The sequence below is a fragment of the Cydia fagiglandana genome, chromosome 17 (assembly GCF_963556715.1).
Source record: "Cydia fagiglandana chromosome 17, ilCydFagi1.1, whole genome shotgun sequence".
Taxonomy (NCBI): Eukaryota; Metazoa; Arthropoda; class Insecta; order Lepidoptera; family Tortricidae; genus Cydia; species Cydia fagiglandana.
Genome location: NC_085948.1, coordinates 3,423,966 through 3,441,177, shown reverse-complemented (window position 1 = coordinate 3,441,177; position 17,212 = coordinate 3,423,966). Strand labels below are relative to the sequence as shown.

At 37.1% G+C, this 17,212-nt stretch overlaps 1 protein-coding gene across 1 annotated transcript in view; it reads left to right on the top strand.

Annotated features, from left to right (window-relative positions):
- The window catches only part of LOC134672990 (espin), a 109,703-nt gene that overhangs the window by 51,306 nt on the left and 41,185 nt on the right, over positions 1 to 17,212 (top strand). Inside the window, exons 3-4 of the mRNA XM_063530949.1 lie at positions 8,075 to 8,258; positions 15,331 to 15,513. Coding sequence (XP_063387019.1) covers positions 8,075 to 8,258; positions 15,331 to 15,513 — 367 coding nt within the window. The remainder of the gene's footprint in view (positions 1 to 8,074; positions 8,259 to 15,330; positions 15,514 to 17,212) is intronic.

The following is a 17,212-nucleotide window of genomic DNA, read 5'->3' as shown; positions in this document are numbered from 1 at the left end:
CGTAGGTGATCATATGCCTACGTGAAAAGAAAATGCACAATGCAAATGCTAACTTTAATTGATCCGAATCCAAAGTTATGAGACCATAGGTAAACAAAACATAGACTGCATTTTTTTTGCCGTTTTGAAAGTTTTCTTAGAAAATGTTAAAACATGAGGAAAAATATTTTTTAACATTTTCACGAAAGATTTTAATTAGCTACATGTTTTTGAGTCGTCATTACCTTTAACTAAATCCCTGCACTATTTTAAAGTATTTAAAATGAATGACAGTAAGTACCTACCTACTTGTAACAGTAATTTACGCTATGTGTAATTTGACTTTATTACCTCACATACACCATCCGTAACATAACAGCCATGTCATACCATGACATGACAAGACGTGATAGCTGAGGTGGTGTGAGAGAAAGAATACTATATCTAGGATAGTTTTTGTTACTAGTTATTACGTAAGTCAGTGTTCGGATAGAAAAAAAATGTGAAACTAGGAGAACAATTCTGTCCTTCGAGCCGGATATTAATATGAACATTGAACAGTACATACAACCTATAATATAAAGAATATTAAATATTTTACTATCTGAAAAGGCTTTACACTAAAAATTTATTTGATGTTTTATAAAAAATGATAAGTTTCCTAATTAAAAAAAAAAACTATTAAAGCTTCTGGGACTTAGGGCCCTATATTTTATTGAAATAAAAGTTTTGAAGACTATATTCAGTCCCCTTATCTTAGTCTACCTTATTTATTTAATATACATTAGTGAAAATTATATAGGCTTTTTCGTCCTTAAATTAATACAACGATGAAATCGGATGTAGCTGCGATACCTACTTATAATACAATACAACAGGTAGGTACTATACAATACAAATATTCTTTATTACTCACCAATAACTAAACATACATATAACTTATACTACAGAATTACTAATTAACAATCTTGTTAACAATCTTGTTAATTAGTGATTTCTAAAAATTTTATCACACCTATTCTCAGCGGGTTTCTTTTCCTGCGTTTACTTCCTCTAAAACATATCAATAACTCTATAAATAACACAATTTCATTTCAATCGAACCAACACAGATCAACAAACCCAAAGACAATCAACTTATGTCATTAAACTTACATATGGGAACGCTTACAAGAGTTACAAGCACTTTCGCCATTTTCGCGAGAAAATGCGACAAAGGCCTTAAGCTCAGTAAGGCCTTTGCCGTTGCCCGCCGCGCTTGACTGCGGCGTTCGATATTCGAAATTCGAAAAAGTTTTCTTTTTAAACGCGTTGTGTTGGTGGCGTGTATTTAATAACGGTTATTCTAAATTTAACGGTTTTTTTATGTGATTGGAGATGACGTTAAATAATAATCAGCCGTATAATAGGGTGACTAGTAAGCTGTTTGGGAAGAAGAAGAAAAATAAACGATATGTAAAAATGAAGGCGGGGACTTACAGCGGGAGGGAACGGTAAGGGTGTTAATCTAAAAAAGTTATTACAGTACATATGGTCCTATTTTTCCGCACTAGTGCGTAAAATAGCATTTTTCGTGCGATGTCAAAAGTTTAAAGGGCCATATGTACTGTAAAACGTTGTACGATACACGTGCGAACAGATAAATCGCAACTCGTGTCGATTTAAAACACTCCCTTCGGTCTTGTTTTAATTTATCGCCACTCGTTTCGAATTTTCTCTTTTACGCACTTGTATCGTAAATAACTATTTTAATTACAAAAAAACATACATTTGTTAAGGTTGTAAATTTTAATAAAGTTTAGTTGCAAGACTAGCCCTATTGTATTGATAAACGAATTAATAAATCTTCTTTCGAATGTCTTTCCAAAGATATCTAAAACGTTTGGAGGAGTCGGTGAAAGACGGAAACTTATTTGTTAACTTTAGAGGATGTAATTATATGATGAAGCTTTGTTCAAGAACAATTTCACTAAGTACTTAACAAATACACAAATATCCTATTGTGCATTGTCAATTATTAAGCTCTATCGTTATTTGTAAATATACATATTTAAAATACTGCGACAAACGTAACTTTATACAATCTTTAAATATACCAGCACTAATGTCAATAAAATATAAAACATAGCAAACTCGAGACGAAAACGCTGGGAAAATATAAACCTTCGTTGAAAATTATGTACCTAAGTTTAACTCAGGTATAGATTAAAATGTACAAATAATAACAATAATAGAAAATTTGATCGAATGAGAAATTTATAGGTAGTCCTGAAAACAATTATTGGAGTATTTCTAAAGTTGCAAAAAAGATTTAAGTAGGTACTTACTTTTTTTTAAGATCAATTGATTATATTAATAAGATGTGTGTGTAACCAGGGATCAGAACCGGTTTTTTTTTTTCACAAAAACTATGAAATAACTCCAAATGTAGGACTAAGTTTTGTCTTTAGGTAACGACTTCGTATTATTAGATTGCTCAATTAGAATAGAAGTAATTAACAAAGAACGAAAAAATAACGGTTTCGTTCCCATACAAAAAAACACCGGTATCTGGGTGCCGACTTTTGAATTTCGATCGCTCGATTTCGTCATTCGAAAGTCGGTGGAAAACGAATAATTTTTGAAATACGAAACGCTAATTTTTGAAATACGAGCGATCGAAATTTGGAATCTAGTGGTATTAAATTAACCACTTGATTTCAATTCTATTAGTAGAATTTAAGTGCCTTGTATTGGAGATATTATTTAACGAAATACACGAAATCGAGTAGTCGATTAAAAAAACGGCCCCTGATCCCTAAAAACTAGTAAAATATCGGGCTTCCTAGTTTGATGGCTGAAAAAGATGGCGCTGGCGATAACTGAATTGTCAAACGTGAATTTATGTCAATCTTTGACTACAGGAATAGTACATTGTGCAACATCGGGCGTAAGTTGAATATTGCAAACGAGAGTAAGTTAAATCGCGACGGCTTGCTGGAGCCATTTATAGACTCGAGTTTGAAATATTATTACGCCCTGAGTTACACACAATGTTTTTCATCACACTTGCGATACAAAAATTAAGTATAAAGACAAAAAACTGTTAATTATGGTACTAGAAACTTCATAACTCCCTAGGGAGAACGCTTTTTCTATAACTCCCGCTAAACCTGCGTGCAATCCACGTTTAATGAGCGAGTGTGATGAAAACAATATTAGTTACTTACATAAAATTTATATTTCACTAGCGAATGTCATTTTAAACAATAACCAAAACATCAAAAAGAATCAAAATCTCTAATCCATGTCACAAACAAATAAAACAGCGGTTACATTACATAACGAAAGACACTTGTATCCGTTGGATAATACTTGTGACCCCGCCGTTACACTTCTGTGTGAGGAAAAGTGAAACGTGATCCATCGATAGGTACTTTGTACCTGAGATAAACTATTTCAAATATCGACCCTATTCTTTAGGTAGGAGGATTTAAATTAGATTGACAGTTTGACTGTATTGTCGCGGTTACACAGGAATCAAGATTTAGTCGCGGTATTATAGATTTTGATGTAGATATTGACGCGCGGAAGAAAAGTGCCGTATAATTTGCTTATAATGAGGGAATTCACACCCATGTAGTTCATTTTATGGTTAGTGTGTAGCTACATATCTGATTTATTATGTAAGTGATGATATTACTCATGATTTACAGTGAACATCAGACATACAGACTGCCTATTACATTTTATTTGTTCAGCTATGACTATGAAACTCTGTAGGCATCCTGTAGGGCACTGCAATACAAATTAAATCTGATTTAATTACTATGGCTTAAGGCTGTCTCTAATAGATTGCTTCTAATGACCAATCAAGGTATATTATATACCTATCTATACATAGGAATGTATGTACTTTCTCAATTTGGCCTATATGACCTATTGAAGGATCAATAGGGAATATTAGGCAAAGCTCTGCGTAGGTGGCACCTTTGTGGCACATACAGTAAACAAACCACATTGACACATCACATGTCACGTCAATCACATGGCCTACCGCGAAACTAGAAAATTGAAATTTCGTTATCTAATCTCTCTATTACACTTGCATATTCGAGCGATAAAGAGGTAGGCCCTTGTTAACAAACCGCCTTGATGCATCATGTCATATTTTATTGTCTGTGAAAACTTGTCAAAAAACAGTTTAAGGCACATAATGTATAAGTTAAGTCTATGAATTTACTGGGTCGGTAGTGCTGCACTCTGGCGGCAGAACATTGCGGTAATATCCCCTATTGATATTTTGCACAAAACTGCACAAAGAATATTTAAAACAAATTTTTGGACCATGTTATCTTACTGGACTCTTTTCATCTAGATAATTAGCCGCTAGATCTTTGTTTTACTTTTATGGCACCGATAATTATTTCAGACCATAGAAAAATTAAACAATAAAAATGCCTAATCGGATACCCAAAATAAATAATTGCTAAAATTACGCTTGAAGGTTAGGAGGTTATTCGTACAATGTAGCTTTGTACGAATAATGTAAAGTATTTAGTATTTAGTAGTTAAGAAACCAAAACTGGGTACTCATGAGTATAAACATATTAGTATATACAGTGAAACCTGGATAAGTGGGATCTCAAGGGACGAGCAAATTTGTCTCACTTAAAGAGGTTTTCCACTTACACAGGCTCCCAGTTAGCCAGGTACAAATAAATTTCTGTCTCATTTACAGAGGGTCCCATTAATAGAGGTGAGAATAGAGGATATATCTCAGTTATAGAGGTGGTTAACAAGGTATTTTGTAATTATCTTTAAATGTTTAGGTAAAATAATCCTTGTCCCTAAATATTTTTAAGTCTATTTAAGTATTTCTTTGAATTTATTTTGAATGATTTTCCAAAAGATAGATTTTTTCAATTAAATTTGATACGGGCGGAAGACGCAATGAGTCTTAGAAATTAATTAAATGAAAATTTGTTTATTCTTGTTACTTATCAAGATTTTAGCTTTCGTTTCGATAGTTTTAACTACATAAAGTAACTAAATGAAACTTGAAGTCGTTTAGACACAATTAAGCAAATGCGAGATTTGTGGATAGACTAAGAGTTAGGAAGAATACGGAAATAGATCAATAAAGTCCAAGTTAGAGAGGTCATAGATTGACATTATCTCAGATACAGAGGTAATTCGTATAAAATTCTAAAAAAAACAATTAGGAAAATGTAATCTTATAAATATAGTCTCAGTAAAAGAGGTAAAATACACTCTCTGTCTCAATTATAGAGGTAAATGTGACTATAAAATCACAACAACTAATCCCAGTTATAGAGGTTCGTTTTTTCTCACTAACAGAGGTAATTCAGTGCTAAAGTGTCGGGACCGCACCATGAGTCCCAGCTATAGAGGTTTCTCACTTATCCAGGTCCCACTTAACCAGGTTTCACTGTATAGACTGTTTAATGATAATTTCCCTACACCTTAAAAGCTTGTTTAAAATGCTTAGAGCAGCGGTCGGCAACCTTTTAGCCGCCTAGGGCCACATAATAGTTAACGAAGATGACGCGGGCCGCACTTTGGTAATATTTGTGACTTTAGCAGACATTGTCGTTCGTCAGTATTACATACAAAATAGCCAGGGAGGCTCGCGGGCCGCAAGCGAGAGGTTGGCGGGCCGCTGGTTGCCGACCGCTGGCATTTCGTCATTAATTACAAAAAAAAAAATTTACGAAGATTGACCTTCTTTTATTAGGGTTCCGTACCCAAAGGGTAAAACGGGACCCTATTACTAAGACTTCGCTGTCCGTCCGTCCTTCCGTCCGTCCGTCCGTCCGTCCGTCCGTCCGTCCGTCCGTCCGTCCGTCTGTCTGTCACCAGGCTGTATCTCACGAACCGTGATAGCTAGACAGTTGAAATTTTCACAGATGATGTATTTCTGTTGCCGCTATAACAACAAATACTAAAAACAGAATAAAATAAAGATTTAAGTGGGGCTCCCATACAGCAAACGTGATTTTTGACCAAAGTTAAGCAACGTCGGGCGTGGTCAGTACTTGGATGGGTGACCGTTTTCTTTTTGCATTTTTTCCGTTTTTTTTTTGCTTTATGGTACGGAACCCTTCGTGCGCGAGTCCTACTCGCACTTGCCCGGTTTTTTTAGTACTAATATATGGTTCACTATGGCTATGAACTTGTGGTGGCACTTAGTGACTTTTGCTTGTCACCCGATTTAGTAACTGGACACGTCATGGTGTCATTTTCTGTACAAAACAGTCTGCCGATTTTTGCGGGGGAGGGGACGTCAAATGCACTTTAACTTCGTTTGGCATGCACCAACCAGTGTGAGCGATCGCGGTCATATCAAAATAATATCAAAACCATAACAAGCTGTTAAGTCTAAATGGAACTCCAATGGTATCTATAATGTACCTTGTGAATTTGACCTTTCCATATAACAATACAGTATTACGTAGGTACAGTCCCCACCAGATATATCGGAGCGGCTAAGGCGCTCACAAATATCTGAACACCTTGGCCGCTCCGATATATCTGATAATGAGTGTACAACCAATCGTCTACTAAAGCATATTCGCGTAACAATGACGCGCATATTTAATATAAGTAAATCTGTCAAGTTGAAACATGAATATTTTACACTCCACTCCTTAACATTAATAATAATAAGTTTTTGGCAAAAATTTCATTTTTGGTACAAGCTTTTATCGCTGACTGTACTTTTCTTACGACAGACAACTAATACTCATCGAGACAATTCTAAAAACCCCTAACACAATCAGGTTGCGTTGTTTCATCACAGAGTTCCTATGGCCACCTCCTGTCTCCATCATCAGATCAGCTCGATGGTACCTTAATATTGCATTGTCATCCGATTTATATATGCATGCAAAATTTCAGCTCAATCGGAAACCGGGAATCGGATCAAATTCAACTTGCAAGATTTGATTACAGACATACAACGGTCAGGTGAAAGTAAATAAAAGCTTGTAAAAATGTAATATATCGTAGTAAGATTTTTACTTGTCTTATGATCATTTGTTATGGAATATTCGGCGCATTTATTAGAACAACTGTCCTATTATCCCACGAGCATAATTAAACTAATTCTTGCTTGCTTAATGGCTATTTGTCCATTGAAGTTCATGTTACATAATTAGTGAATTATTTCTATGGGTCGATGAGAGTACTTACCTACTTCTTCATTCATTCCTTTATCGTGAGGTTACTATCTTTTGTTAAATTTAGTAGCAGGTTTACTTGCATTCATTGGTGTAAATTTTAAGTTCAGAAGGCTAGGGGGCTAGTGTAAATTTCATATGGCGATGGCGTGACGTACGATCGCGTTTGCGTTATGCCTATTTTTGTATGGGATTTCGAACAGCGTGCCAAGCGGAACGTTTTGGAAACTCAACATCCCATACGATATATATATGATGTATAGAATAGAATATAATCTCATTTAATCAAGTAGGTTTTTACAATCGCTTTGCATAACTATTTAGGTACCGTTTTATACGTATGAAGTATTAACATTTATTGACTTTTCTATTATGACCCTACTGTATTAAAGAAGTTTCTATCGATATGTTTAATAGCGGTATCGTGACATGTCAGTCATACCCGTTAGGAGGAAATTTTATAGCTCTACTCTCTCAGGAAAGAAAAGTTACGGGAAACTAGGTTCCTGCTTTTAATGCACATGTACATGATAGATTTCCTTACCTATCTCTCTAGGTTGAATATAAAAATTAGTATACCTCGCGCGTTGAATGATGGCTCCTATGACAGTGCAATCAAACGTCTTTTGATTGTGCTTAATTTAAAAAATAAATATGTGTTTACCGTGTTTTTATTACTAAAATGTTACATTAAAATAATGTGTCAAATTAAAAAAAATCTACAATCATTTTACGTAACAGCTACTCCATGTAAAAATGAACTCATAGGGTCTACCATTGGACGTGATAGGATAATCATCAGGTAACATGTATTTTTGTGAACTTATTGGTATTGATAATCTGATGCACTTTCCGAATCCCGTTTGTGTAGAATCCTGCAGAACTTATAAATTAACAGCCGTTTTCTTTTACAGTGCCAACACGGCGATGGACAATGACGTCACACCAGTATACTTAGCCGCACAAGAGGGACACTTGGCCGTGCTAAAGTACTTAGTACTAGAAGCGGGGGGTCGCCTGGACGCGCGCGCCAGAGATGGGATGCTGCCAATTCACGCCGCTGCGCAGACTGGGTGCTTGGACTGCGTTAAATGGATGGTAAGTCCTGCATCTGCTATGAATCGTTTGTCTTTAATCTGTCATTTTGGCTTATGTATTTGTGAGAAAGGGATAAAACGTAATTCAATAGGGGGTAAATTTCTAAGGTCGTTTGTTACTTATTGCAAACAGCAGATATACAGGGTGGCTAAAAATAAGTGCATTCCCGTTGCTAGTGAGGTTATGGGATTATACTGAGCAACTACACCTTATAAAACAAAGTCCCCCGCCGCATTTGTCTGATTTGTGTGTATGTATGTTCGCGATAAACTCAAAAACTACTGAACGGATTGTCATGCGGTTTTCACCTATCAATAGAGTGATTGTTGAGGAAGGTTTAGGTGTAATTAGTTAAGGTTCTGTGTAACCCGTGCGAAGCCGGGGCAGGTTGCTAGTATACTCATTTATATTACACTATGTACATACGCATATATAGTACCTACATTATATCTAACACTTTCAGCACTTCGAAACAGTCATAGAAGTTTTGCCTTACGTAAACCTGTAGCACCGACCGAACGATCGATCAATCTCGGAAGAGCTCATTGTAATGACACTAATGACTACGCATGGTAGCATTTATTTAGCTTACAAAAGTAGTCGGTTATTTTCCGATAGGTATGTTACAATATTATTCTTGCAAAAGTTAAAAGTAAAATAAGCTTAAAAATAGGTTTTACAGCTTTTCATAAGTAAAAATATTATATTATTATTTCATAAAAATAAAACAATTGTTTATTCAGTTTGAGCATTCGTTTACATTGTACAAACTTTGCGACGGTAGTATTATTTGTATCAAAAACGATTTAAATTACAATTACAATGACTTCATTAATATTCTTTTTTATCTTTTAAATTCTTATGATTTATTTATTTATACGCTTGAAGCATTTCCGACGTTTCCGATTTTTTGCTACAATTTTTTTATAAAAACTTTAGCAAGTTGTTACAAAGTTTTGTTGCATCACTAGTGTGTTGATGATCAAGTGATAAATGCTTCAAGCTCAGTGATTTTTGGGTGATTTTAGAGGGGGGGGGGTAAAAATCGTTAAAAAACGATGACGTAATTTATGGACAGCCCCATAGAAAAAACCATAGTCATATGTTACATAAAACTCATAAAAGTATAGCAAGTTCACCGACCGACAGATCGATCTCTCGGAACTCATTGTAACCACCGACCCGATTCGAACAACGCTTATCAGATGTCACAGCGATACGATACTGAGGGGCCTATCGCGAAAATCGAAATTCGCGTAATTAGAGTGACAGAGAAAGATGCCCGCAATTTGTGAACTTTGATTTTCGCGGTTATAGCCCACATTTTTCAACCAAACACGTGACCAGGGACCGAATACCGGTAATTTTTCATACAAATTAACCGGTAAACAATTTCGGTAGGTATCTTGGTTGTTTATGTATATTTTTGCACTTAATTTAGCTAATCTGAGCAATCAATATTCATTATCCTTACGTAAATACTATTCTATAATATCAAAGAAATAATGTGAAAGCTATAAGATATTTTGATTTTTAGTTATACCGGTAACGGTCCCTGCTTTTGACACTGACAGATCGGTATCGTGTCGCTGTGACGTCTTATAAGCATTGCTCGAATCGGGCCGCACGTCTAACTGTCAACGCATGTGATGTGATGCAAATTGCAACTTTCCTTCGCATTTCCTATACACGCGTGTCTTAGAAATTGATTATAATGAATATAATGATAACTCAGGGTATTTCACCTGTCCAATGTATCTTGCGTCTCACATTTGGCTTAGTGAGGGGGTGAGACGCACAGACATTGGACCGAGATATTGGACATTATGGAATACCACCCTCAGTTAGATTTCTTACTGATATAATATTTATTGGAAAAAAAATCTGTTTTCTTGTTGATTAACTAGTATAATATTGCAACTCAATTTGTGCTCAGGTTATGTAGAAGGTGCACGTGCATTGCGTGCTTCAATCTGCCATGCTTTTGCTATTTAGTTACTTTACTTTCTATTTTCCTAGCACTTTATAAAAATTGTGACTTTTACATTCTTATTTTTCATTGCATTTTCTCGATAAGGTAGGTAAATACCTACTTAAACTACTTATTATCATTGTGTCATTAAGAATTGCTTCCAAGTAATATCGATTTTAACCCTTTTGAGTGTTCATCCTGTAGGTATAGGCACAAAACAGATAAGTACAGAAGTCAATCACATGTATGTACTTTACTTTTCGTACCTACGCTCGGCGGTCGCTCTAGGGTTGCGATTGTTGCGAACTATGACTTATGCACAAAAAACTATCGTGGTAGTGGCACTCGTATCCATCGTATCGTATCTCGTATCTAGTTGTTTGATTTATTGTTGAGGATGAAACGGGAAGAATTGAAATATAAATTAATAATAACATTAATTGTTGATTCGACGATCATTGTCCCGATAGTCGTTTCAGTGAACGGTCTAATAGCGAAGAGTCTCGACCGACATCTTGAGAGACTCTCGCTAGGTGGTTGGATCAAGGGTCAGATGCAGAAGGCGGTGATCTTGCACACGGCGCGGATAGTCCGCCGGTTCCTCTCTCTGCGGCCCTGACCACCGGCAGCTTGGGCCCTGCCCCGCTGCTGGCGGCACCCTAGGTTAGGTTTTTTATAATGTGTTTATACTTATTTTTTGTTGTTTTTTATGTGTTTTTGTATTTTACTTTTATATTCATGTTATAAATATAAGAAGAAAAATAAATAAATGGAACATTAATAACTCAAATAGGTATTTTCTTTTTAATGACATTGTTATATTACAAATTTGCCACAGAAAATATCTTGCGATGATTTCGAGATTGGCGAAATGCACGATTATTATATTTTAAACTGTAATAAATTCGCATTATCATGTACAATGTAATAAATTCGCATACGCATTCTCTCTGAAACCACTGGTAGCTTAAAAAACAACAATTCACCGGTTAATGTTGAATTTAAACAACCGTCCACTATACAGTTATAATAACTTTTTGTTTTGTTTCTCCATTATTGCACAAAAAAGTTCACAGACGTGACGTGTCCGTCTCAAGCGGATGGCACTCGCGCTCGCACTGGTCCCAACTGGTCCGAGATATCGTGTCCGTGAGCGGTGTCTATGTGTGCGTTGCTCGAGCGCGCTTTGTATGTTGATTGATTTCTGTACCTATCTCTTTTGTGGTATAGGTTTATTCGTTGTTTACCTTATTATAGATATTTAAAGTTGGTGGTTTATCGAAAAAAGTAAACGGTAGGTACATTTTCTGAAAACCCTCTTATGACGAGTTTCATGCTACTTACAAGATGTCGACATGCTGTTTTAAAATAAGGGCTTTTAAATAGTGAATAGAATCAGGCGTTACTTTGCGGAAATCCATATTAATTAAAACCAAAATATTACTTTGCTAATCCGCGTAAAAGATGAACATGACACATGACTACAGTGAAATAAAGAAAGAAAGAAAGATAACGTGCTAGTCAATCAGTGCTAACCCGTTATACTTAGGTACCCGTACCGTTAGGTACCGTTTTTTTTATTAAGGGCTTTTAACTTCGTCTAATAAAATAAAACCAATATTTCTAGTTACCAACGATTGGTAAAGCATTGTCAATAATGTTAATACCAGCTTTCAAACCTTAAGAGTAAAGTAAACAGAACTTTCATCCATTTCATTTGAGGCAGTTTTAGTCATCGAAAGTTAGACAGGTTTTGTTTATAGCCTGGATATAGCCTTTGGCAACTGCTGGCTAGTTTTTATTGCGTCTAGTTTTATACTAGATCAGTTGACATTGCTTTCTTGTTTATCCATAGATACTATATTTGTCTGCACGTGCAATTGTGCTCTTAGACAATTAGTTTTACGGCATTCTACTTTGTATCTCGCCGTTATACCGGGTGTGGCCTGTAACACGAGCAAATAATTTAAACATAGATTGTACTCCTCAAACGGTGACACTTTTGTTCAACAACTTTTAAAAATTATGAAGTATTTAGACTCTATTTTTCATACAAAATAAATATTATCTTCAATGGCCGCCATCGCCACGCCATATCATTGTGATTGACGTTGCTTGTCACGCCTTAAACATAACAAAATTCGCAATACATTGCGTCTTAGATAAACTTTAAAGTGTATTAAAAATCAAACAACAGGTTATTTTTAAAAGTCGCTGAACAAATATTGATCAGCATGAGGAGTACAGCTTACAGTTAAATGTTTTGCTCATATTACAGGCCACACCCGGTATGTATAACAAAGAAGCAAAATTGAAGAATTAAAACAATCTGACAATTGTCACATATTTAAGATGTTGTATTGTGGATGTTTAACTACTTACATAGGTCTCTCTTCTTCCTGGCGTTGTCCCGGCATTTTGCCACGGCTCATGGGAGCCTGGGGTCCGCTTGACAACTAATCCCATGATTTGACGTAGGCACTAGTTTTTACGAAAGCGACTGCCATCTAACCTTCCAACCCAGAGGGGAAACTAGGCCTTATTGGGATTAGTCCGGTTTCCTCACGATGTTTTCCTTCACCGAAAAGCGACTGGCAAATATCAAATGATATTTCGTACATAAATTCCGAAAAACTCATTGGTACGAGCCGGGGTTTGAACCCGCGACCTCCGGATTGAAAGTCGCACGCTCTTACCGCTAGGCCACCAGCGCTTAACTACTTACATAGGTATTAATTTTTAAATAACACTGCAAATCTTATCTCCGAAAGGGGCTTTCATTATCTTTGCGTCATTACATATAGGCACACGGTGTAGATACTTATTTATTACTGGTGATTATGCCTTAAATATAACATAAAATATCAAAAATCTTACCTGAATAATACTAGTATTCAGGCATAGGTTTATCAAATCGCAAGTGATAACTTCACTAAGTTAACGTAAATACGAGATTTATTGACCCAAAACTCACACTAACACCACACCACACACAACCAACACAACAACGCACAACAACAACAACTAACAACAACAACTACAACAACTAAGTTAACTGATCTGCTGCAAGTGTTAATTGTGATCTGGCCGTTCTCTTGAAATATGTATATAGGTATTGAAACATTATCTCCAACATTTTTTTGTACTGTCTCATGCAGTATCAGTCTAGTGACATTAAATCGTTAAGAGATCATTGCTGCCTGGGCTATAACCGCGAAAATCGAAGTTCGCAAATTGCGGGGATTTTTCTCTGTCACTCTAATGGAGTATTCCATGAAATTGTCTACCGTTGTCCCGTACAAACGCGAAGTTTCTCAAGATTTAAAGGTATAAGAGTTTCCTTTTCTATGACAAATGGTCAAAAATATGCACAGAAAAATAATCGCCTGCTTTAAATGCCGAGAAAAAAGTCGCAACACAGGAAATAAAATGCGTTTGTACGGGACAGCCCGTGGAATGCTCCTAATTACGCCTTCGTTGGAGTAAAAGAGAAAGATCCCCGCAATTTGCGAATTTCGGTTTTCGCGGTAGCCGCTCTGTAGAGTGTAGACAGAGCGGCTACCGAGCGGCTATTTAAGGACACTAAGAATGGTGCTAGTTAAGCGGTGACACTCACGAATTCGAATGTGCAATCGTGCAGTCTAACGCATCTAGTTGCGACAAATCGCGCGCGTGATGTGAACTCATCACAACCAATCGCGATGTAGCGGTGGCACACCGCTGTATTGGCCCCATTCTTATTGCCCGTAAGGCCCGTCCTAGATATATGTCAATGCAAGAAATTCGTTGTTCATAGTACATACCATGCAGGGCTTTTGGAACAAATATCAAAATATATAAAACTCATAAAGTAACGAAATGCTGTCCCGCCCCTTTCCTTAGCGATTAAATAATCTGTTATCAAATACTTGTATTTCAACTACGCCCAGGTGTGTCCACGCCCCTATTATGCTCTAAAATCTAATTAACCACAATTAAGCTAAAATAACGTGGAAAACGTGAAAGTTTAAATCAAAATAACTCAAAACGAGACTGTAAACCAGTTAGCAAAGCTGCAATTGGTAGTTATCGATGGAGTTAGTTTCACTTGCACTTGACGGCAAGCTTTAAACTTTGATTTAAACTTTCACGTTTTCCACGTTATTTTAGCTTACATCACGCGCGATTTGTCGCAACTAGATGCGTTAGACTGCACGATTGCACATTCGAATTCGTGAGTGACACCGCTTAACTAGCACCATTCTTAGTGCCCGTAAGGGCCGTCCTTAAATATACATACGTCAATGATATCTTGTTGTTGAAAAACAGCGCCAGTTTCGTTGGTTTGGTGTTTAATTCTTGCACTTCTAGCGCCAGTGCGCTGTAACTCGTCTTGTGTGCAAGAGTAGATCTTTTTCTTTTTAAACGTACCTATTAATTAGAAAGATGCTGGTAGTACCTTAGTCTCCCATGTCATAGTGTCGCTGCACACTTGGGCTAGACGTGATAGATAGAACTGGCAGCATTTCCTCGCTGTATCGCAATACTTATTATTATTGTTTACTGCTTGAAACTTAAAACCTTTATTTGGTTTCATCGTTGATTAACATACTAATTTACCGATCTTTAAACCAACTTTCATAAATATTAATACTATATTGTATTACATAATTCATTTTCAATATTTTTATTTTTTTTTGTCCGAATTCTTAATTAAGTACTTCGGTTAATTCAAAACAAATATGGTACAACGCGTTTACAAAAATAACAATTAATACTTTCTCTTCCAATCCCATAATTAAAACAGAATGTACACTACGTTTTAAGATATCAATTATCGATTTCATAAAAAGCACGAAATCGATACGCCACATTATCGATTGAATCGATTTCCGATTTTTATGAAGTTGAATATGGTATTCTGAGTCTTATGTAAACATCATTTCATACGATCACTTGTTAAAAATGTACAGTCAGCAACATAAGCTCGAATAATAAAGAATAAAGAGGTTTGAAATAAACACAACCACGTTTATTTTTATTTTATTTATTTAAAGATCACCCACTGATAATAATATCGTCGAATTAATTCATTAGTACTCATATTCCTTCTCTTTCTAGATCGTGGAGCGAGGCGTAGATCCCAACGCGCGCGACGGAGACGGCGCTACTCCCCTCCACTTCGCCGCTTCACGTGGACATCTGACTACAGTCCGCTGGCTATTGAGACACGGGGCTAGACTACATCTGGACAGACATGGGAAGAGCCCTATTAATGACGCGGCAGAAAACCATCATTTAGATGTAAGTATATATCTATCTCTCTCTAGATTGAGATTTATGCGCGTATGAAGAGGATGGCGCGATGCCTCTCCACTTCGCTTCACGTGGACATCTGACTACAGTCCGCTGGCTATTGAGACACGGGGCTAGACTACACCTGGACAGACATGGGAAGAGCCCTATTAATGACGCGGCAGAAAACCATCATTTAGATGTAAGTATATATCTATCTCTCTCTAGATTGAGATTTATGCGCGTATGAAGAGGATGGCGCGATGCCTCTCCACTTCGTTTCACGTGGACTTCTGACTACAGTCCGCTGGCTATTGAGACACGGGGCTAGACAACACCTGGACAGACATGGGAAGAGCCCTATTAATGACGCGGCAGAAAACCATCATTTAGATGTAAGTATATACTTATCTCTCTGTATATTGAGGAGATTTATGCGGTGTGAAGAGGATGGCGCGATGCCTTTCCACTTCGTTTCACGTGGACATCTGACTACAGTCCGCTGGCTATTGAGACACGGGGCTAGACTACATCTGGACAGACATGGGAAGAGCCCTATTAATGACGCGGCAGAAAACCATCATTTAGATGTAAGTATATATCTATCTCTCTCTAGATTGAGATTTATGCGCGTATGAAGAGGATGGCGGGATGACTCTCCACTTCGCTTCACGTGGACATCTGACTACAGTCCGCTGGTTATTGAGACACGGGGCTAGACTACACCTGGACAGACATGGGAAGAGTCCTATCAATGATGCTGCAGAAAACCATCATTTAGATGTGAGTATATATCTATCTCTCTCTTGATTGAGATTTATGCGCGTATGAAGAGGATGGCGCGATGCCTCTCCACTTCGCTTCACGTGGACATCTGACTACAGTCCGCTGGCTATTGAGACACGGGGCTAGACAACACCTGGACAGACATGGGAAGAGTTCTATCAATGATGCTGCAGAAAACCATCATTTAGATGTAAGTATATATCTATCTCTCTCTAGATTGAGATTTATGCGCGTATGAAGAGGATGGCGCGATGCCTTTCCACTTCGCTTCACGTGGACATCTGACTACAGTCCGCTGGCTATTGAGACACGGGGCTAGACTGCACCTGGACAGACATGGGAAGAGCCCTATTAATGACGCGGCAGAAAACCATCATTTAGATGTAAGTATATATCTATCTCTCTCTAGATTGAGATTTATGCGCGTATGAAGAGGATGGCGCGATGCGTCTCCACTTCGCTTCACGTGGACATCTGACTACAGTCCGCTGGCTATTGAGACACGGGGCTAGACTGCACCTGGACAGACATGGGAAGAGCCCTATTAATGACGCGGCAGAAAACCACCATTTAGATGTAAATATAGGCACCTCTCTCTAGATCATGGAGATTTAGATGCGCGTGACAAGGATAGTCTCCACTTTGCCAGGTTTGGTGAATATCTTGGTAGAGTATAGTGGATACTATACGACGTAGAGCGAGGCTACATTTGGATAAATAATGTAAAAGCCCTATTAATGACCTTCCCTCTCTAGATTATGGATATGTATACGCGCGCGACAGGGATAGCCTGATATCTCCTCTTTGCCAGGTTTGGTGGATATCTTACTAGAGTAGTAGAGTCTAATGGATAGGTACTAAGAAACGGAGCTAGGCTACATTTGAATAAACATGGAAAAAGCCCTATTGATGGTGCCGAAAA